Raw genomic sequence first — 24,508 nt, 5'->3', positions numbered from 1 at the left:
GACCAAGTAATTATTGTTCAATTCAAACTTTTACTTGCTTCAACCATGTTTATTTTTTTTGCTCTCTTGATGTCAATTTTTTGACATGAAGTCTTGTAGTTAATTATGGTGAGGCGTAGAGCTGCTGTTGTTTCGGGACAAAAATTTTTGGCATCAATGACATTTACTTTAGGTTCTCAATTATAATTTTTGGTTTTCATCGAAATAAATCGAGTAAAGAAAGTCGAGTGAAAAAAATGTTGGAGCTCAGTTTTTTTGTCATTTGGACTTTGTCCCAGATCGGTGGTGGTGCGATAGGTTGTTCGGGATAGTCCGACACTTAGATCGCTTCTTGAATTCTTCTGCTCTTGTTTTTAATTTTGTTAAAAATTTTTGTTGCGACCATATGTCACGCTCACTTCAGGTTTTGTTCATTCATTCAATTTCTCAACTGCCTTGCGTGCGTGACGTCTTTTTTCATTCCTATTGCAGCTTGTTGTTCGTAGAAGTGATTAAATTTTTGGTCACGCATTACTGACTTCACACAATAAATTGACTTTCCTCGTTGTCAAATGGACTATAATTCCTCTAGTTTGAGAAGTTAAGGTCAGAAAAGGTTGCCTCATCAAATTAGAAGTTATTTGAGGGCAGCTGCTAGACAAGACTTAAGTCTATATTAAGGTGAGACAGCACAATTTGTTTGTTTTTTTACAAATCTATCGCATCTTTTTTTTCTGGCAAGCTGCGAGCTATGATGATTATTGCTGTTTGATCGTGAAATTGTCATTTTGCCCTAGAAATATAGAATTTTGTTCTAGGCTCATATTCTCACACCAGTTCAACGTCGATCCATTGATGGTTCGGTTCTTTCCAATGTACAACAACCGCGCCCTCGTTCTGTCGCAGCTTGGACAGTTCCAAATCGTGGATCCGAGTGGTCTTGCGATTCCAGAGTCTCTGATTCTACACAAGATTACCTTGCCTTCTCCTGACTCAGTGGTTACAGCTTGTGATCTTTCCTCGACCTCGCATGCTATCGTGTTTGGTGACAGCTCAGGATTACTTCAACTGTACGGGGATAGTGCGGAACCTGCGTTCAATGAGTATGCGAACCCGACTGAGTTTCCGAACCCGCCTGCTACAAATTTGTTTGCCTCATATGACGATTATTCTGTGCCATTTGCATCATATCCATTACAGTACGCTGCAGCGCCGAAGCCTCTAGCCTCTGAATGGCCTCATTCGTTAACTGTTCCTCGTTACTACGAAGCACCCAAGGTACCCGAGGAGATCTCTAGCAAAATTGAGTATGTGGACTTCATTGGGTACGCACCGTATCCGGTGGGCTGGGTCAGAAACCGCGTTCCTTACAAGCGGCAGGAATACTTGGAGCATTTGCCCGAATCGGTTTCCAGTCGAGACGGATCACCTCTGGAGGAAAATGGATCGAAGTTGTACCCGGAAGACTTGCCATCGATATACCATAAGGTTGTCACTCCAACGGTTATCGATCCACTAAACGATGACATAACTGCTACTTCGATGTCATTGCATAAACAAACGCTATCAAATGCATCATCAATCATTATTTCATCACCGCGTTGCTTTCCCACAATTGAGAACAATTCGATTAATGGCTACTCAAGTATGTTAATGTACGCCATATCGTGTATTGAGCCCCTTGCGGGATATATCCGATCTCATCTGTGTAAAAGAGAACTTTGCCTCACTTGTGAGGTTTCTTGCATATTTGATACTCTCAAGACGGCACCGTCCGATTATTCGTTCACGCCCCATAATTTTCTCCGGGTGTTCTGTATTCTGCCGGAAACTACTGCTCTTGGATTAGTGATAAGCGAATTTGACGATAATTTAAATTCGTCCAATTCATACGCCAGATTGCTGCAGAGCTTTAATCGGTTCCTCTTGCAGCAATTGTACCAGGATTTTCAGCGGGATGAAGAGATTTCGGGTGGAGGATCGAATGACAGCCCAACCAGGGGACCCAAAGAGGTTCAGCAGCCGGCGTTGACCGAGGAACCCGATATCAAGGTGGAACCGAACGTTGCGGAGGAAGAAAGTGTGAAGAGTCCTAAACTCTCTTTGAGTGGTGCTATTAATAAACTGATGGGACTCGTAACTCAACAAACGTCGGTTTGCAAATGCGGAAACGAAATCAGCCGAAAGTCTACTAACTTTACAACCCCACTAATCTACCCAGATCTTTTCAGCTCAGGTTCAACGTCTAAGATCTTCTCGTTTGAAGAAGTCGTCAAATACAGTCTAACAAGTGAGTCTACTACCCAGTCGTGGTGTAACAAGTGCCATAAATTTCAACCTACAAGTCAGAGAAAAAAGACACTCGAACTTCCTGAACTGCTAAGTCTTAATTGCCAACTTGATAAGCAACGTGAGATATCGTTTTGGAGGGTGCAACAGAAACTGGCCCTCAACCCAGCATCCCAATCTGAGCTAATTGCACCCAACACCTCTGTGGGAATGTGTAGATTTGGGAATACATGTACTAGGAAGGACTGCAAATTTCGCCACGAGAAAGACTCAGACATTCAAGCGAACATTGAGAAGTTTCTGAGCACGGGAGTTCGCGACTATGAATGGGCTCCAATGAGGTTACGGCTTTCCACAGATGCCACAATGAATGAGCCAAACGCAGAAAACAACCCTAGTCCTCAAACTAAAGAGTACGAATTGGTGGCTGTAGTATTACACGTTCCGGCTGCAAATTCTCGGGGACATGTCGTGGCTAGAGTGAAAATGAACTCAAAGTATTACTTGGTGAATGACACAACTGTTCACCAAATATCCGAAATGGACTTCAATCGTTTCAACTTGAACTGGGTCGTGCCCTGTGTGATGTTCTATAAAAGTATGGACGTCGCCCAGTCATTGACCGATATTGATCTCCCGGTTCCTGTGAAACGAGAGTTTCTGTCTCATGAACGAAAATTGATCGAAATGAACATCGGACTCAAGAAAATATTCTCTCCTATTGGCTCCGAAGAAGATTTCTCAAGCTCAGATTTCTTCGGCCTGGACATGAACATTGTCTCAAATTGCAAGCAAGAAACTGACATTAATCAGGATGGAACTTGTAAACTAATTACCTCATCTGAAAGCTCTATTGTTGTGACTAGGGTTGTATGTTTCCGTGGGAATAAGTTTGACACTTTCGCTCCGATTCCGTTAATTGATGATCACACACAAAGCAAGGAAACAGTGGTCGAGTATATCAATAAACTACCGACTCTGGAAATGCCGAGTGGAAAACATTTGGCGACTTTTAAACAGACATTCCTGAAACTGAAATATTTAGTCAGCAAAAAAGTTACATTTATCGGACATAACATTGAGAAAAAGTTAAAAATGTTTAATCTCTATGTACCGAAAGAACAGATACAAGATACGGCTGTACTGTACAAGTTGTCCAGACACAAAAGTCTGTCGCTGAAATTTCTGGCCAGTTATTTTGGAATAGCATACGCCAGAAGTGACGTATTGAGGGATTGTCTGGTTGCGATGCAGCTGTACAACTACTATCTAAAATTGACGAGCGAAGGCAAAACAATGCAAGCGTTCAGGATGTCACTGCAAGAGATTTACAATACAGAAGCTGCAACTATTGGCGGTGGAAGTTCTAGATCCAATCATGAGAAAAGTCATTCTCCTTTGCTCACAAATCTTGCTATCAGCAATAAGTAATTGGTCGTATCGTAATCGAGCATAAATTGTCTAATACGTATTTTTGAACTACAGATAGATTTGAACAAAATCAGATAATTTTTTGATACTTTTCAAATTTTAATCGATTGGTATGCCACTAATGAAATTTTTCCCATATATGAGTTATTCATTAAAACAACAACAAATATGAGTTGTTAGGAGCAGCTTTATCTATTCAGTCAGCTTTCAGTGTCTTGATTCCCAATTTCATAATATTTGATTTGTTTTTGAGAGCAGTCTTTTTAATAAGAACACGTAATTTTGATAATTTTGATGTCAAGTGCACGTCAAATTTGAGGGGCCCCATCAATTAGCAAAGCAGTCAATTCCATTGAGGCAGCACGAGTAAGAAAAAAAACAAAAAAGACAAAGCTGCGCGGTGCGAACTTCTACCTCTGAGATAAGAGATAATTCAGATTTTTGCTGGTGTTTGCCGCTGTTAGTATCATCCCTTTTTCAATACCCGATTTCTTCACGTCTGTTATTTAAAAGTAAAAATTAGAAACATTAGTTTTTACCTACTATAAAATCCTTACTAACTCAGTGTTGTCACAGCGAAAGCTATCTCAAGATGTGGAGAAAGATGAGCTTTTATTGTTTAAATTGCATTTTTTACTGCTAGTTTGTCAAAATTAGTTTTTAAAGGTTTTTTTCTGTTTATTTTTTTCATTTTTATGGTTATTTAAAGCTATCAAAATTAGCATGTTTTGGAAAAAGTGAGGTGCCACCTGATTTGAAATGCCGAAAAATTTTTGCTAATTTTTTCCGACTCTTTATTTCTTTATAGTTTTTGTTGTAGTTGTTTCATCAAGTGATTTGAGTGCGCCATTAGGGTTCTTAGCTCAATCTGCCTAATAAATTGATTTTTGATTATCGTAAAAGCAGAGATTTCAAAGTATATTTAATATTTCTGTGCCAATTGTGTAATTAATCCTATTCTTTTTCCTTAACAGAACACATCAGTAATCTTGAAATCAATCAGTTCGATAGAATTGCGTTTTCTTTGTTGTTTTACTTTGCTTGAATCATATTCAAGGACTCATCCTAATATTTTTATGAATTTCTCAAACAGATTGATTCGTTTACCTCTTTTTGGCGCTTCACTATACAACTACCTAAATTCATGTTCAGTTCTACATGCTACTTGGTTCCTTAGATTTATGAAAGCAAATTTTAGGGGATGTTATAACCAAAATTTGAGAAAAATTGAGACAATTTTGTCTCGTTGATAACGTAAACCACATGATCGAAAAAAATATGACAATTATTGAACAAAAATGTTTCAGTTTCCAAAGTGTTGTATTTTTGAAACAAAATTTTACAGCTGCGAAAAGCCTGATATGAGAAACGTTTCACTGAATACACGTGACATGGCGCCGTTGTTTCTTAATGATATTTGAGTTCGTTTTCGATTATCTAGTTAAAACTGGAAAACACTATTTTTTAAAACTATTGTTAATTCTACAGCAACATTTACCAATCTCTTTGACTAAGACGTTCTTGCTGAGATAATTGGAGACAATGAAAAACAGTTAAATTGGAATCAAGAGTCGTGGATCTGACCTTAAAACTCTTTAAAAAATCTTTAATTTTTCAAAGAGTTAGAAAGAAATGCTAATCAAGCTCAATAACTTTGAAAAAGGGTTCAAACAAAAGGTTAATGTTGTTTTGTATTGCGTTTTTGTTTTCACCAAACAGAAACTTTAAGTTTTTGAATTATTGAGTTTCTATCTGACAAAAATCTGTTTAGTTTTTCTCAAGTGGTCTTCGTTAAAAAATTTTGATGCAACTATGCGTACTGATTCAATAGTGTCGAAAGATTAAATAATTCATTGGTGCTTCAGACCTATGGTTAGTTATTTTCGCTGCTTTCCTGACCGCCTCAAAGATTCTTTCCATTTTCAAACAAGGGTTCAAAGATCTGGTCTTTTTCTATATCAAACGTAACAAAACGTCATATTTAGTATCCATCTCAAATGGCGAAAAATATAAACAAAAGCTGCCAAGCCAGTCTATTAAAGGCTGGTGATGCGATTTTTGAATGACGCTTTAAAAGCGAATTACAGCGCACAGCGGATTAAATTTTCATTCCCAAAAAATGACTCTTTTATATTCTCCTGAGTTTTTGAGTGGGCTGCTAAATTATTCAAATTGCTTGAGGCTCCTCGTAATGATGAATATATAGTACTTTTTCTCTCCTTGCCACTCTTCTCATTTTTACGCCGTTTGCGTATATATTAAAATCTCGATTATTTTATAAAACGCGTAAAGCTGTTCAAATTTAAGTCATTGAATGGGATCCTGCCACCTTTTGGTTTTACTTTTGGTTTCAACTTTAAAACATTGGCAAAACTAGTTGATTGAATAAAATTTATAACTAATGGCAATCGCAGTTTAGAACTAAATTTACGAAGATATCTGTTACAACTCAATTGGCTACGAAAATTCGAAGATAGACTAGTAGTGGATAAAACAAGGGATCCACCCACCAGTAAAATTTGTCCCTTTCTCCTAACGCTAATCGCGCATGTCGAATCGGGCCAAATTTTACTGTTTGTTGAATCCCTTGTTTTATCCACTACTATATATTAGCTCTATCATCAGACGGATAGTTTGGGTTCTATCAGTGAAACTGCTTCGCAGATCCCCACTGACTCCAGTGGACGTCCCCAGATACTAGTATAAAACTAATCAGTGAAACTGCTTCGCAGATGAGACCGTCTAACAAGCACGTAAACAAACTTGCAAAAAAACTTTAACAAAAAAGAAAACTTGAACAAAAATTGAAAGAAATATTAAAATAATAAAAATTTTCATATATCCCCTAATCAATATTTAATCAATCTAAAACTAAAACTTTCTGTCTCACTTGGTGTAGTGGTTAAATCATCGAGTCCAGTTAAGTTGTTTTAGCAAACGGAATGTTTGGGGTTCCTTCCTCACTGACTCCAGTGAACGTCCCCCGACTTTGATGTGAATTACTATAAAACTAAGTGAGATAAAAAAAACCACAAATTCACAGTAAGGTTGATCAGTGAATTTGCAAAACAACTTCGTTGAACTGCTTCGCAGATCCCTACTGTGAGACTGTATATGGGACACACTGTGATGGGTATACAGTCAAAAAACACTGAGATCGGTGGAAACACAGTGATTAGTGGTTTTCAGTATAACTAGTGAGATCGTTCAACAAGCACGTAAAACCAAACTTTCAAAAATTGATGAAGCCACTTCGTGGATCTGTGTAACCCTTTCGTGGATAACTTGAACAAAAAAAGCACAGTCAAAAACACTGAGATATGTGGAAACACAGTGATTAGTGTTTTTCAGTGTCTTCTTGAAAATTATACTTATAAACATGCTCTCTGAATTGATTTCTAGAAAGACCATATCTATATCTATGAAGATAAATACATAGTCTACATTTCCTATTTCTAAATCTATATAATGATATATGTTTATAAACATTACACATACTACATGTTAGATATTGATCAGGATCAGAATAATGATATCCCAAATGTTCTATATAATCTTTCACTTTAACCATATTTATACATACATGACAAGAATATTCTTATTCTTTACAATTATTACAACATTCTTTCCAAGGTTTTTTTAAACACTTATTGCATTTCATTTTCATTTATCGAAAAATGATTTGTATTGATGATTGATTGTTGATTATCGAAAAAAGATTGATATATTTTTTGATTATTTCCCTAAATAAATACATCATGTCTCAATCAACTAATACTAGTGCCATAAACTTCTGCGATGTCTGTAATCTATCCTTTGAAACAAAGAAGGGTTTATACAGGCATCAATCATACGATCTCAAACATAAGGAATTATTGGAGAAAATGTTTGAGTCTGAAGAAGAAGAAAGCTTGGAGAAGGTGTATAACTCGGATGAAGATGATTATATTATTGAAACTAAAGATATTATTAAAACTAACACTAAATGGTACCCCAACCCGAAGACAGCATCTACTCTAAAATTAAGTATGAATGTAAAGAATGTCATGAAGAATTTAGGAATAAAATAGCTCTAACTACTCACTCATATAGTCATAATCGTAAATATAGAATCATAATCGTAATAGTGTCATAATCGTAATAGAAAACACAGAAGACTTTGATATAAACTCCAGTCAGAATATGAGAGAATTTTAAATTACTGATAAAGGTGGGAATTACATTGAAGATATAGATGAAGCAACTGATTACTCTTTAGAAGAAATTAAAAACTGTTACCAGTTCAGAAGAGTTAAGAGTTTTAAATATAAGATCACGGCTGAATGTGATTATAAGAAGAGAACCAAAGAAGAAGTTAAAACTACTAAAATATTCTTCAATACTGATTATATTAATAATAATGCAATATATGAATTTGGTGACTTCAATCGGTGGCTAGATTTCAAAAAGAAATATATGAAGGTTGTGGTTATGATTTCGAGTTTCTTGGAATAAGAAGTATTCAGTTAAACATTGAACCAACTAAAGCATCCATTGGTAGTTATATAGATTTACCTCCTGATATCGAAAACTCTAAATCGATATTGAATATACGAAGTTTTAAATACAATTGCTTGCAACTAACTATAACTGCTTGGCTATGTCCCGCCCCACACCATGCAACTCGAGAAAGTAAATATGTAGATAAATTAATTGAACCAAGACAACAACATGAAGATGATTTTGCTTATATAATAAGAATACAGAAATTGTATAATATTAATATTTGGTATACACACCTTGTGGTGGGGCCAAAGTAGAGTTGTTTGAACAAGTGGAATATTTTAAATAAGATAGAAAAGATGTAAGAATACTAGTTTGGAGTAATGGACAAATAGAACACTGTGCCCTAATAAAAAATATAGAAACCCTGTTAGTTCACCCAAATAAAAATACATTAAATATTATTATTGTGATAGGGGTACCTAACTCACAAAGTAAACAGGATAAACATGAATGCAACAACTCATTCAAACCAGAGATTGTTTGTCCTAAGAAAAAAACATATTACTTTTATAAATGAACACAAACGTCAGATTATAAAATATATTATAACTGCCGAAATAGAATGTTGCATTTTTGATCCGCGAAGCGGTTTCACCGATGTCACAACTAATGATTGTAAATACCTATTAGCTGAACATGTTCCAATAGCTGTGGGTTACATCTGGCAAGGTAACTTCAAGCACTACTTCGGTCTAGGCTGCATCAAAAGTTTTGCTAGAGATCTATTAGAAATAGAAACTGAGAATAACTTCAAGCGCACCAAACAAATGGTATTCACAGAAGAAGATAAATTATATCATGAAACCAATAGCACCTGTCATATCTGCAGCAAAACATGTATTAATAAAGTAAGAGATCATTGTCATGAAACTGGTAAATTTAGAGGACCAGCATGTAAAACATATAATCTAAGATACAAACAACAAAACTTCATTCCAGTAATAATTCATAATGGCTCTGGCTATGACCTCAACCTACTATACAGTGAACTCTTCAAACAGAATAATGATAAAAGAAAAGTAGATAACATACCACTAGCTGCTGGTAAGTCTAAGATGTTTAGCATTGGTTGTCTCAAATTCTTAGATAGTTATAACTTCTTAGCTATGCCTCTAGATCAAATGGCAAAGATATACGGATGTAAAACTAAAACATTATATCCATATGAGTACTTTGGTTTAGATGATTACCAAAAAAATATAGGTAATCTAAAAATAGAAGACTTCAAATCCTCTCTACATAATAAATTACCAACACAAGAAGAGGTAGATAACTTTAATAATGGAAACAGTCATAAAACTGGTAAAGATCTAACTATAGAGTATTTACAGAATGATGTGGAAATATTAGACAATTGCATGAACGAATATGTTAAATTAAGTGTGAAAGAATTCAAGTTCAATCCACTACATTACGTTAGTCTCCCGGGTTATAGTTTTGATTGTTGGTTAATGTCAAGCGGTGTTACTTTAGATACATTACAAGATAAACAAATGCTAGATGATTTTGTTGGAGCAATGAGAGGTGGTATATGCGGGATAATGGGTGATAGATATATAGATAACAGTGATGGTAAGACCATATGGTACATAGACGCGAACAACCTATATGATTATGCAATGATGCAAAAGTTACCTTATAAGGACTTCCAATTTACTACTACTACTACTCTAGATGTAATATTGAATACTCCAGATGATAGTGATCATGGTTACTATGTAGTTTGTGATATTAATTATACTAATAAATGTAAAGAGAGAACAGAACAGTTAGCACTAATGCCTAATAAGAGAAAGATAAATGATATTGAACTAGGTTACAGAGAAAGAGATGGAGGCAAGGCAAGATCAGAGAAATTAATCTTAGACCAAAACAACAAAACAGAATATATGGTTCATTATAGGATATTAAAGTTCTATGTTAAGATGGGAGTGAAAGTAACAAAAATACATAGAGTAATTAAATTTAAACAAGATTATATATGTAGAGATTATATACAAAACAATACAACAATACAAATAAAAGAGCAACAGCTAAGACTGAAGCAGAAAAGGATGTAAGGAAAATAATGAATAACTCATTATATGGAAGAATGTGCATGAATCCTCTACACTTCTTTCAAAGCAAGTTCCCGCATGAAGAAGAAAAGATAATGAAAAGTGTAAGTAAACCAATATTTAAGAATATAACTAGATATAGAGAATATAGCCAAATACAATATATAAAGAAAAAAATAGAATATGATTCTCCAGTATATGTAGGTGTTACTATTTTAGAAATAGGTAAATTACACATGTATGATGTATTCTATAATATTCTACAACCATCCCTCAAAGATCTAAAACTTCACTATATGGATACGGACAGTTTCGTATTAAGTTATAGTGAACGTAAAGTTAGTGATGAGCATATGGACTTAAGTAATCTAGCCATACCTATAAAAACTAATAATAAAGTCCCCGGCAAGTTTAAGCACGAGCTGGGGAGTAGGATTATTGAGGAATTTATAGCATTGTCCCCCAAAACATATAGCTTCAAAAAAATATCCTAAAAACACTAAAGAAAAAGGAATAAAGAAGCATAATAATGCTAGACACATAGATTATTATAATGCATTAATGAATAATACACAGAGAACAGTAGATGAAAGCAGAATACAAAAAGTTGGGGATACCATGACAACAACAAAAACAAGTAAGATTAGTCTAAACACATTTGATGATAAAAGATTCTATGTAAATAATATTAAAAGCTATCCTCATGATGAGAATCTATATCTATTCAAAAGAAATCTTGTAAATAAAATCTGCGAACAGACTTCGTCTGTGGTAAACCAACGGACGAAGTCCATGACAAGCCAAGCAGGTTCCCTGTTTAATACTACTTCAACAGAGTTAGATAATAAAGATATTAATGATAATAAATATAATAAAGACTTGTTAATAAATAATATTTTAGAACTAACCATAATGATGATAGAAAGTTAATTGAAGCCTCTATTAGATTATATAATGATCTGCAAAGCAGTTTCACTGATCTATGAACAGACTCCATCTATAGTTTACCGATTTATAAATCTAAGTTAAAAAATAAACTGGTTAATAATATCCTATACCCCCATTCATAAAATGATCAAAGTGATCCCCAGGTTTAGTAGTTAGTACATTATAGACCATCATCTTTCCCAGATATATTCCCAAATCACTATTCCCCCTATTTTATTTTTGCCATATTCTAAAAATTTTATTATTTTACTGGTTTTCCTTTTATCTAAATATTTAGAATAACTTGAAATGATTAATTCATCATGCCAAGGATCCATGGCATGTTTGATAAAATCTTCCATAACCCGATATTGTTTTTCACAAGCTAAACATTTTTTTTAACTCGGAGTAGTTTTCATCAATAGAATTTTCATTATCCATTTTTTCCTTTTATTATAATTTTTCAATATATAAAAAATGACTAAACTAGAAACACTAATAGAATTAAATAATCTAGAAAAACAAAACAGAAGAAATAGATTAGAAGATAAATTAAAACAACAGGAATATTATGGTGAAATAGAAGAGTTATTTGATCCTTTAACTGAAACTTTATATGCGAACAGTGAACACAATCTAGCATTAAGTGAACAAACATTCAGAGCAATAGATTGGCAAAATCAAGAGTTAGATAAACAAACTAAGATGATCCAGCAAGCTGGCTCCCAGTTTAATGAAGCATTAATGAAGTCCAACCACAAAGCTGTAGAGAAAGCTCCAGATAAACCAGGACTTTTAGTAGATAAAGACACAGCTCAAATTATTAATTTAATGTCAGTTCAATCTAACCCTCAATTAAAAATAAAGTTCGGAAATTTAGATATTGGTGAATTTGAAATGAACGGTGTTAAACTAATTTACCAAGAAAATGCATTTATTATTAAGGATAATATATATGAACTTTCAGATGAGTTTATAAACTTTCTTACTAACCCAAATATAAAATATTGTGAAATCGGGGAAGATGAAAACAAAATTAAAAGGTTTTTATTTGATATTGGATATGATTTAGGAAAAGGGGATAAAAAAAGTGCTAGATATAGAGCAATAAAACGTATAATAGGGGTATAATAGGGGTAATGATGTATTTGGCAGGGGTTTAAATAGCAACCCTAACCCAAATAACTTAATAGAAAGACTAGAATTATTAATACTAGAAACAAAAGCTGGTCACGATTGATTATATGATGAAATGCTGGATATACCTAAGCAACTATTATCTATGAATATTATTAATCAAGAGCAACTAGATAATTTGTTTTTAACTATGGTAAATGAACAAAAATGAACAAAGCTATCAGGGAAGCTGTTTCACAGATGAGCAAAGCTATGACTACGTCCATCAGGGAACCCGCATCGCAGATGACCATATCCACAAGTAAACAAGACACAATTAAAACTAAACAACAACAACATTTGTTAGCTAAAGAAGTTTTCAGTCCTCAAATAACAACGTTTAGAAGAGAAAGAATAATACCATTATATAAAGATGAAACATGGTAAGCTGATTTAATTGATAAATCATCTCTAAGTATATACAATAATAATAATAGGTTTTTATTAACTGTTATAGAGATATTCAAAAATATGCAAGGGCTATTCCATTGAAGAATAAAGCTGGTTTATCTATAACTAATGGTTTTAAAATAGTATTAGGTGAAAGTCCACAGGGTGGCTCTAAAAGTAGAAAACCAGAAAAGTTATGGGTAGAGAGAGGTAGTGAGTTTTACAATAAAACATTAAAATCTTTACTTAGAGAATATGAAACAAAACTATATTCTACTTATAGTGATTTAAAGGCTATATTCATAGAGAGATTTAATAGAACATTATTACATATAATATATAAACCAATTTTCATCAATGGCGATGGTAATTGGGTAAATATAATAAATGATGCTGTTGTAACATATAACAATAACATTCACTCAACAATTAATATGACACCAGTTGACGCTTCTAATAATCCTGATAAAATTAAATACACTTTTAGTTTTAAGAATATTAAACCTGAACTTAAAATTGGTGATTATGTTAGAAATGCAATAAACGTAATATCTTCCTTAAGGGATACACTTCTAATTGGAATAGAGAATTGTTTAAAGTTATTGATGTTCTAAAAACACAACCACCAGCATATAAAATAGAAGATATTAGTCGTGAGATAATAGAAGGTAAATATTATGAACAGGAACTATTAAAATCCGAGTTTGGATTTGAATCTAATAATAAAGTTTTAGAATCATTAAATTTAGACCTCCGGTCATCTGCGAAGCAGGTTCCCTGATCTTCGAAGAAGTTACACTTATAAGCCAGCAAGCTGGATAGACCTATGGTCAGCTACTTGGTAGATTCAAATAATTCTGTAAACAAATACAAAGATGACAAGAAATAGATTCAATCAGGCTAAACATAAATCAACATCAACATCAACAAACAACTTTAATATGAAGGATAATATTAATATGAAGGATACCTATAAAGTTACGAATGTACATCCTCCTACAGATGAAAATGATGTTGTTTATAAAGAGTATTGTGACAATAACTTATTATCCTCTTCTAATAAAAAGACATTTTAAGTAAAAACATAACTGAACTAAGAAAGGGTGACTTTGATGAAGTTACAACTAAAACATTACAACTAAATGAAACACAAGTTAATGAAGAACTAAATAATGAGTTTATTGAATCAACAAATGAAGTCACAAATACTGTTAAGTTTTGTAACAAAGTTGCTGCTGATACTTTCTCTAAATATAATCAATTAAAACAAGAATTTGATAATAATAAGTTTAATCAGAATATCACTAACATACAACTAGATGAAATGTTTACTACAGGTCTAAAATAATTTAAAGAAAATAATAAAAAGACTAATTCTTTTATAGATGAAGCCCCTTTTAAAGAATATAACGACAAGAGTACAATATATAATTGCTATTCTTTTACGAAGTACGTTTCTTGATAATAAAAAACAAGAAAGTCTAGAGAAGAATTATGGTTTTAAACAAGAAGATATAACGAAAGAAATAGAAAGAATTTTTGCTAATTAAAATAACCGAAACTATGACTAACCCAACAGCACCGAGTGAGAGATTACTATATCCCAACTTGTCAACGTTAATAAACAATACATAAACGAAAAGATTCAAGCTAAAAATAAATTTAACAACAATATTAACATTATAAAATATATTAGAAATTATTATGAAACTGAAACTAATAACTATAATAAGAAGTTAAGTAGATATAAGAATTATTTTAACATAGCTGAGATAACAGAAATAGTATTATCATCTATAGCAACAACTGCATTATCAACATCAGTTTCATTAATAGGTATAGGATTACCTTATTCTATACCAACAGCTTTTGCTACAGCAACTGTTTGTGGTTCATTATCAAAAACAATTAATACTAAAATAAGAAATAAAATTATAAAGTATTCACAAATGTATATATTAAGTAAGCAGTTTTGCGACAAGTTTAATAGACTATATACTAAATCAATGAAAGATAATAAAATAGATAATGATCATTATGAAGAATTAGTTAAGGTATATGAGGATTATAAGAAGAACAAGAAAAACAAGCTGAGTGTTTTTTTAAACTAAAGTTGTTAGTGTTTAGTTATAATAATGTATTTAGTAATAATAATATTAGTATTAATATTTATCAATAATCATAAACATAATATAAATATAATCATGATCATAATCATAAATATAATATAATGATAACCATAAACATAAATATATACATAATATAATCATAATCATAATCAAATAATTATCTCTTTTTAGTACCTAAGTATAACCCTCTTCCTTTTTGTACTACTTTTATACCTTCGCCAGTTGTTTCAAATTTAATTAAATCAGGTGTGGCTGATAAAGCAGCTCTAGGGTTTTACTTGCAGCTGCACTTCATATTTTACTTGCTGTTTTTAATGCTCTTACTGGATTATTAGCAACTTTCTTTCCAAAGTTAACCGTAGCTTTACCAACACTTTTAAAGAAATGTTTCAATCCCTCAGCTTCTATTGTTGCATCACTAACAGTCATTGACTTATTTCTCTTACACTTAACACAACTACCCTTTAACATTTTAGTACTTTTTGAAGTGATAGCTCCTCTCATGTTATTAGTACCACTATAATGTCTACCTCCAACACAATAAGAATTAGTTTTGAACTCATTGAAAAAACTCAATTCTATATATAAAATATAATGGAAGTGAAAAAGTATAATCCCTTTGTTGTTATTAAGCCTAAGCCTAACCTAAGGCCAAGCCCAAGGTTAGGCCCAAGGCTAAGATTAAGCTTGAAGCTAAGGGTCTATCTCTAGAGAATAAAAAGAAATTAGATATTATTTATGCTGTTTTGTTCAGACTAGTAGATAGTAATGACAAGGACTATAGTTATAATTATAACTATGACTTAATTATAACTAAGACTATGTCTATGAGATTATATCGACCATCTTATTACCATCACTATTCACACTATTAACCTTTCTAGTTAATACTAATGCATGACATATAATATCTGCAACTGCAAAATTAAATTTAAAATTAAGTTGTATTGGTTGTGAACCTATATGATCCCTTTGATATCTAGTATTGAATACATATATTCTATAGCTACTTTTGAATGTTCTATGATTTTAATATGGTTTTATTTTATGTGGTATACCATTATAATCTTTATTACGGCTAACAATCTCTTTAAAAGCCTCATTATAATTACTGGTACCATAATTAATATTCATTCTATCCTCGGGATAAATCTCACTACCAATCTTACAATAACATTCAGTAACATTCATTATATCAAATGTATTTGCATCATGAGTTTGTTCATTATCATTATTATTTTCAAAACCAACTATTATATATTGTGGTCTTTCCATACCACTTTCCATAACAAGGTCAAACAAGAAGTTAGTAGCATTGGGCACCTTCTTATAAAATGTCTTTCTTTCATAATAACTAAAGTCTACATTATTCTTTTTACTTAAACCTTTTTGCACAATAATTCTATTATCATTACTAGGATCAATACTAGGTACACATCATGATATATTTCTAATTTCTATATTATCATCATTAGCAACTGCCCCAGGATTAGCATTAACTCTAAATAGAGCTCTATCATTATTATTTCTTTTTAATTTTAGTTCAGATCCTAAACCGTATATAATCTTTTCTAAATCATTTACAAAACCAAATAGATCACTCATCTTAATCATCATATCCATATGACCTCGTTGTGAAGCAATATGGTCACCTTTAAGTTGAATATCTCTATTGCCCTAATTTCTAACAAAACCACTCTCATATTCATCACCAATACTAGTTAATATCTTATACATCAATAGATTAGGATGACAATGATCTATATATTCAATAGTCCTACCACCACTAGTTTCAAGTCTAACTGAACTAAACAATGCCATCATACCATAATTAACTAATCTGATATTAGCATCATTAGCAAAGACACCACCAGCATCATCTGATACAACAAACTCTATCTCTAGGTATGAATCACGCAAATTCAAGTGATTCTCTTCTCTATTGAGTATGATATTATTATTGGTATTAACCGTATTCATTGTTGCCAGATTATTTGGTTTATATTTTATAATCTTACGTTTATGCCTATCAATATTATAACCATAAGTTGTATCCAAATTAAAATCCATTTTTATAAGATAAAAAAGGACTGATCCACGAAGCGGCTTCTCCGATAGTTTAATCTTAAGAGAACTGCAAAATATACATGAAGCTTGAACTAAAACTAAAGAAAAGCATACACTTAACTTTAGAATGATAAAGCCAACAGAAAAATTTAACTTTAGTGAACCTATACTTAAGTCATTAAAATTAGGTTTAATTAGACTATCTGTTTATAATTCAGTGTTTAATGTGATTAGAAGGAACAATCAATTCATATATGATATCAAGGGTGAAACATGGTCAGATATCCGTATTTTATCTATTATACCAGGAGCATATGAATTATTCGAAATAGCAGAAATAATAAAAGAAGAAACTAATGGTAATGTTATAAAAGAATCTGTTAAGAATACAGTGAAAAATTTAATGGAAGTAAAACAAGGTGCAATTAACTTTGATATAGAAAATTCAATAGCCCCATTACTAGGATTTAGAAAAATAGTTTATAAAAAAGGTAAATATACATCTCAGAAAATTGTTGATATTATGGGTTTTAATACTATTAACATTCATTGTAATGTTATATCTGGTGTTAAAGATAATGGAAATAACACAGACATACTATATACTTTAACTCTAACAGAACCACCAGGTTACTTGATAAACATTTTACCAACTAATATCTTGTATCAAAATGTAACTAAAGATAGAATAGAATATATAGAGTTTCATTTTAAAGATGAGCATGGAATACCTATAGACTTTAATGGAAATGTATTGAGTTTTACTTTGCGTTTGATTTAGAATATATTTATCTGCGAAGCAGGTTCCCTGATAGATATAGACTTAGTCATGGTCAGAAGCAGTTCCTGATAACCATAGACTTAGACTTACAATTACACTTTACTTAGACTTATCTGCGAAGCAGGTTCCGTGATACTCATACTTTTACTTATGGGTCTTCGACCATCTGTGTAATGGTTTCACCGATGCTTCACCATACTTAATTATATAACTCTCCGATCCCAATTAATTCTTAGTTTACCATAAATATTTTTATTTTTAGTTATATCAATGACAATATAATTATAAGGCTCTTTCCATACCTTATTACATATATTAGCACAATCAATATAACTAAGTTCAACATTATTAAAGAAATCATGATATATCGATGCTAGGACTTTACCTCTCTGTTCAAATAAAATAAATAGATTACAGTTCTCTCTAACACTCTGTATATCCAGAGAGAACAGGTTTTGATTAAGATATATCATATTACAATTATTATGTCTACCTCTACAAAAGTATTCATGAATAACTGGTTCTTTGGCTCTAACATCATCGAATATCATTAGTTTCTTTAAATCTTTGGGTAGTTTATCAGGAGATGGTAAATCTTTTATATCTTTAATAAATTCTATAACTGCTTTTTGTTTTGATTCTTTCTAATCCATTGTATTGATCACCAGTAGGTCCAATGATGTATAACTTATCAAAATATTTACTAGCTAGAATTAATTTTTTTAATAAGAATGTCTTACCTCATTCACTAGGACCAGATATTATACATCTAAAGTTATCTGGGAATGTGGTTTCAGTAATTATATCATCATCATTTAGCCATGATTGTAGATCTTCATTTATATTTACAGAGATATTGTTAGTAAGACTATTGTTATTAGGTTTATTCTTTTGATGTTTTTCATCAAATAGATATATAAAATTATCTTTATCATTATCAATATCATTAACATTATTAGCAAAGCTACTTCATAGACCATTATCATTATCATTATTAGCAAAGCTACTTTGTAGATCATTAATATTATCATTATCATTATCATTATCATTATCAATGTCATTATCATTATCATTATCATTATCAATATCAATGTCATTATCGTTATCATTATCTTTATCATTAACATTATCATTGGCATTATCATTAGCATTAACAATACAACCTAAACAAAAACATTCATTATATATTTCAGGATATTTAACTTGAATAACTAGAATATTTAAAGCACTTTAAATTCTAAATCCTCTATCAATAAAATAGATCATGTTTAAACATTAAGCTCCACAATATGATTCTTCATATTGTTGTATTCTCTCATTAGAGCCTAGATCAACATATTCTTCTAAAAATAATGGTGGGGTCTCAACACCAAAACTATCAAAGTAATACACAGGACCACCTTCTCTTCTTATAACTAAAACCCAATGTGTACCTTCAGTTGGATGTAGATTTACAATAATGTTGAAGTTAGGTTCATTTGTGTTATTTGGAGTCTCATCTCTCATTACTATTTCAGATGGTGTTAGACTTATATCTTTACCTATATCTTTTATTCTGATATCACTCAGAGCTTTATTATCAATATTAAATTTATTATTGAATTCCTCAAAAGTTAGGATGAGCTTTTTTATATAAAAAATTTAATATATAAAAATGGATAAAGGCGGTATACTTTTTTTTCTTATTATTATAATTGGAATTAGTTATATAATATATGAATCAATACCGAGTAAATACACAAAACTAGAAGAAAGCTTTGGTGGATTTATGAATAGGAGTCTACTTAGATTTGAATATGAGAAGTCACCATTATATACTATTGTTTATGGTGGAATTGGCACAGGGAAAACATTTTTTATTAGACAATACTTAAAATTATACTCAGTCCGAAACCAAGACCAAAACCAAAACCAAAACCAAAACCAAAACCGAGACCAAGATAAAAATATAGTTATAGTGTGTAAAGACGACAGAGACTGGATAGATCCTGAGTCTAATAAGTTTTATACTGGGTTTAATAAATGTGATATAAATATGATCACAAAAAATAATATGCATAAATTTCAAAATTGTGTAATAGTACTTGATGATATGGGTGATAGGTTAAATAAGGATATAGGTTATTATTTCACAGAAGGAAGACATTATAATACTCAAATGATTTTAATGTGTCATAAACCAGCTCAAATAATTAATACAGCAAGAATGAGTTGTGATACTATTTATTTAACAACTTATAATGGACCTGATCTATTTAAAAACTTGAATGAGATATATAAATGTGAACATGACTTCAAAAAAATAATTAATGAGTTAAATAGTAACCATTTTAATCGTACAGATGGAATGTCAGATGAGCTTCGTTATGGTATAATTAAATCTAATAAGAAGGAAAATACTTTTATTATTATTAATAGTAATAGAGCAATGATATATGATTCAAGAGTTGGTTTCCTTGATTTAAAAGCTCTTAGTTTAAAAGATGAATTAGGAAGAGAAGATATAAATAAACTTATAGCATATATGAAACCACTCATGATAAATGCAACAGATAGAAATGTTATTAATCATGATAAATATCAGTTTTATTTTAATAAAAATCTTACTTTAAATATTATTAAAATACAGAATGATGTTTTAACAAAAAAGATGATTAAGGGGAAAGGTATAAAAAGTTTATCAACTATTGGTGGAATTATAAGCTCAGGTTTAATTATATTTAGTTGTACTTATCCTGATATAATATCAAGAAATGCTGGGAATGTAGCAATGGGAGCAAGCACAATGTTGAGTAGAGTAAATACATTAGTTAACGTTGGATATGGAGAAGAGTTGGATAATGATCTGCGAACAGACTCCGTCTGTGGTTATCCAACGGACAAAGTCCGTGGCGAGCCAAGTAGCTTTGCTAATAGTGAAACATGGGCGAAGCCCAATCTACGAAATATAATACAAGAAGAGTATATAAATCAGTGTAGCTGTGACTTCGCCAATGAAGAGATGGGAATTTTGAATAGAAAAGGAGGGAAGTTTTTAACTAGACTATATGGAAATAATGAAGAATTTAGAGAAGAGATTTCAAATTTTGTTAGAGATAAAAAAGAAATAGACCTTGAATTGATTTTAGATAAGAGATGTAAAACTAATACACTCAATACGTTAGGAAATAGAGTGTATCACATCTAAAGATAATACTAAGGATTTTATTGAAATCGTGGTTAAGTATTACCCCGGGAAATGATTAGGTAAATGTTAAAGTTTACCCTATTATAAATGCTTTTTTTAAAATGTTTAGAGTGTAACTATAAATATGGAAACATTGCTGTTTTAAAATATCATTATGAATCATGTCATAAAGATAAAACTGATAAATGTATGTGTGGTAATATAATACTAAGTGGTATTTGTGCTAATAATTTTTCTCCATGGGGTTGTTCTTTAAAAAATGGATCTAGTTCTAGTTCTAGCTCTAGCTCTAGTTCGAGTTCTAGTACTAGTTGTAGCTCTAGCTCTAGCTCTAGTTCTTGTTCTGGTTCTTGTTCTGGTTCTGGTTCTGGTTTTGGTTCTAGTTCTAGTTCTGGTTCTGCTTCTGCTTTTATCTATCACTCTATTTCTAACTCAGATCCTAACCCTAAACCCAACCCTAACTTTAACCCTAACCCTAACCCTAACTTTAACCCTAACCTTAACCCTAAACTTAACCCTAACCTTAACTCTAACCTTAACCCTAACCTTATCCCAGAAGTCTTAATTAGAAGTTGTAACAAATGTAATTATGTAAAACCACTAACTGATTTTGATGAGGGTAAGTATACATGTAGAAATTGTACTTCAGCTAAAGTTAATTGTCCAAATTGTACTTCTGTTGTGAGATATGATGGGATAAGAGCTCATGTAAAGAAACAACATCCAGATAACCCTAACCTTAAACCTAACCTTAACCCAGAAGTCTTAATTAGAAGTTGTAATAAATGTAATTATGTAAAACCACTAACTGATTTTGATGAGGGTAAGTATACATGTAGAAGTTGTACTTCAGCTAAAGTTAATTGTCCATATTGTACTTCTGTTGTGAGATATGATGGGATAAGAGCTCATGTAAAGAAACAACATCCAGATGTAGAATTAACTAGAGGATTTAGTAGAAGCTTATTAGATAAAAGACAAAGTCCTAGAGCTGTAAGTCCTTTAGTTATTGTCCAAACAGAGGAAAGTTGTTCGTGTAAATATTATAATTTTGTATCATTTCTTATTAATAATGGAATAAATGTAGAAAGTAGAAAGTAGAAGAAAATATAAATTTATTGAAGAGCATAGATCATTTGAAATAAAAAGTATAAAAGTATAAAAAAATTAAAAAAATATCAAAAAAGAGGGAATCACTCTTTAAGAGCAAAAAAGAGCGATCTTTCTACTGGGGATCACTCCGAAAAAGAGTGAATCGCTCTTAAAGAGTGAAATGTAAATTTGATTTTATGATTTTATTTTGATTTTAATTGATTTTTTTATTCGAATATAGAGCTAATATATAGTAGTGGAAAAAACAAGGGATCCAGTAAGCAGTAAAATTTGGCCCGATTCGATATGCGCGATTAGCGTTAGGAGAAAGGGACAAATTTTACTGGTGGTTGGATCCCTTGTTTTTTCCACTACTTAGACTGCGTTCTTATAAAATTATACTATACTAAACATCGACAAATTTTCTTACAAACCATAAGATAGATCAAATAAAATAGCGTAGGATTTGAAATGGTAAAAAAGCCGAGCCTTCTTGGATTTCCCATATCTTCCAGTCTTTCTACTCAGCTCTTACACTGTTCTAAATAAAACCGTGACGCACTTTTTACGCTGTCTCAAAAATAGTCAACTCACAATAACGATTGTAAAATTAGTTTTTTGAATCAGAGCAACCAAGGTAAGACATATTTTATTACTCAAACGGGAAAACCAAGGTCCTCAGATCCTATAAAAGTAAATAATATGTTTTAGTAATCATTACGGTGCCGACATCCTCAAAAATTTACACACTCACAAATCTTTCAAAACTCTATGAATTCCTCAATAGAAAATTGATGTTTTGCTAATGTTTCTCTTCTGACCACTTATTTGAGCTCTATCAAATGCTTTTATAACAGTTTCTGATAATTTCCAACTTGCCAACTTGTCTTTTCCAATATTCCGTTTTACCATTTCTACTGTATTTCATATAAACTGTCCACATTGCTTTTGAAATCTATCAGATTCTGTCGGAGGTTTTGAACATACAAGGAACATTTCTCTACATCAAATTCTTGCGTCACGTCGTCAGTTCCAACCGTTTTGCAACCGTTACATTATGCGAAGCAAACGGTTTTCGGACTCTAATGTTTACATGCCTCAAAAATTTACCCTAATGTTTAAATACGGTCTAATAATTACATACCCCAGCTATTTGAGAATTCTTACAAATAAGATTCGTAAGATCTTACAAATTTCTTACAAAATTTTCTTTTAAGTACTTAAAAGATTATGCGTCGCCTTACTAAGTCTTTGTAAGACAATTTATCAGGTCTGACACGATAAAAGTTTTCTATCAGGTCTGATAAGATCTTTCACGATAAAAGTTCACATTTGTCAGATCTTACAAGATAAAAATTATAAAATCTTACTCGATAAAAATTCTGCCTGACAAAAAATATTTATCGTGTAAGATCTTACAAGAATCTGATAAGATATTGTAAGATAAACATTCGGAAAGCTATGACTCATCGTTTTTATCAGATTTTAAACTCTGGATTGCCCAGTTTTTAGAGGTGAAGTTTAATTTTCACCGCAATGCTTTAAAATTGCGGTTTCCAGCTGTGCACTATTTTGCCACTTAAACCCTTAAAATCTATTTTTATATTGATCTATTTAAAAATGTATATATTAGAAATTAATCCCTAAATCCGCAACTCTGACACTATTTTAAAAGATTTTTGCGAACGGAGTAAAAAACCGTTGAATTTTGCGGTGAAGTATTTTTTTCTCAGTTTTTATTGCACTCAATGCTAAAGACCTCAGTTTTTGCAACCATGTACCGCATGTACCCCATTTTTAAGTTGAAAAGATCATTTCAGTTGAGCTAAATTCCAACGTGGTTAAGTCCAGCAAAAATCAGCATGCTCTCTTCATACCACTTTTGGGTTTAGCATGGTCATGTTATAAGTTGAGGTCTATAGAAAAAACAGTTGCACGTGATTTGAAAAGCAATTATATTAAACTTTTAGAAACCATATCAATCAAGCGACCTATGCCGTTGACCCCCTCCTCCACCTGCCTCTCGCCAAACAAACACCCCCCTGCGTCCTGCTCTTCTTCATAGGTAAGCAACCAGGTATATATGGCTATCAACTGATAGAGACTTAGTGACTAATTTGAATAATCTATAAATCGTTGCAACCCGCACCCTTTTGCCCTCAATGACGGAACTGTTCCCTCAAAATAGGAAAAACAGATTGATAGAAATTGAGAGGACTCCGCAAAATTTGAATTGGCAAAAAGTTAAATGGATATAAGTACCGCTGATCGCCCGTTGGTCAACTTCTATATAGCCGTTTTTCATACGTTTTACGAATTTTATAGTCGAAATACGGCTATTTGAACCGAATTGAACAATAGGAAAATCAGCGATACTTAATTTCGTTTAACTGTGTTTTTATCAATTTAAATTTTTGCGGAATCCTCTCATTTTATATCATTCACTTGCAACTAAGTT

At 31.8% G+C, this 24,508-nt stretch overlaps 3 protein-coding genes across 5 annotated transcripts in view; 2 read left to right on the top strand and 1 right to left on the bottom strand.

The window, feature by feature from the left end:
• LOC142352136 (uncharacterized) overlaps positions 1–24,508 on the top strand; it is an 87,344-nt gene that overhangs the window by 4,163 nt on the left and 58,673 nt on the right. Inside the window, exons 1-2 of one of the 3 annotated variants that reach the window (XM_075404522.1) lie at positions 5,753–6,034; positions 22,884–22,969. The exons of 1 other annotated variant lie outside the window; for it this stretch is intronic. The gene's annotated coding sequence lies outside the window, so the exon portion shown is untranslated. Of the gene's footprint in view, positions 1–5,752; positions 6,047–22,883; positions 22,970–24,508 lie in introns of those variants that run through there. One more of the 3 variants, XM_075404520.1, reaches the window with a different exon arrangement.
• The window catches only part of LOC142352139 (putative carboxymethylenebutenolidase), a 273,385-nt gene that overhangs the window by 240,100 nt on the left and 8,777 nt on the right, over positions 1–24,508 (bottom strand). The window lies entirely within an intron of this gene.
• LOC142351525 (PAN2-PAN3 deadenylation complex catalytic subunit Pan2-like) lies at positions 802–3,728 on the top strand. Its single transcript, XM_075403594.1, has one exon. It carries the CDS (start codon positions 835–837, stop codon positions 3,697–3,699), a length of 2,865 nt encoding a protein of 954 aa, XP_075259709.1. The 5' UTR covers positions 802–834; the 3' UTR covers positions 3,700–3,728.

Source organism: Convolutriloba macropyga, chromosome 13 (genome assembly GCF_964194025.1).
Source record: "Convolutriloba macropyga chromosome 13, txConMacr16.3, whole genome shotgun sequence".
Classification (NCBI taxonomy): domain Eukaryota; kingdom Metazoa; phylum Xenacoelomorpha; order Acoela; family Convolutidae; genus Convolutriloba; species Convolutriloba macropyga.
The sequence above is the reverse complement of the archived record's forward strand: the minus strand, read 5'-3'. Positions and strand labels throughout refer to the sequence as shown.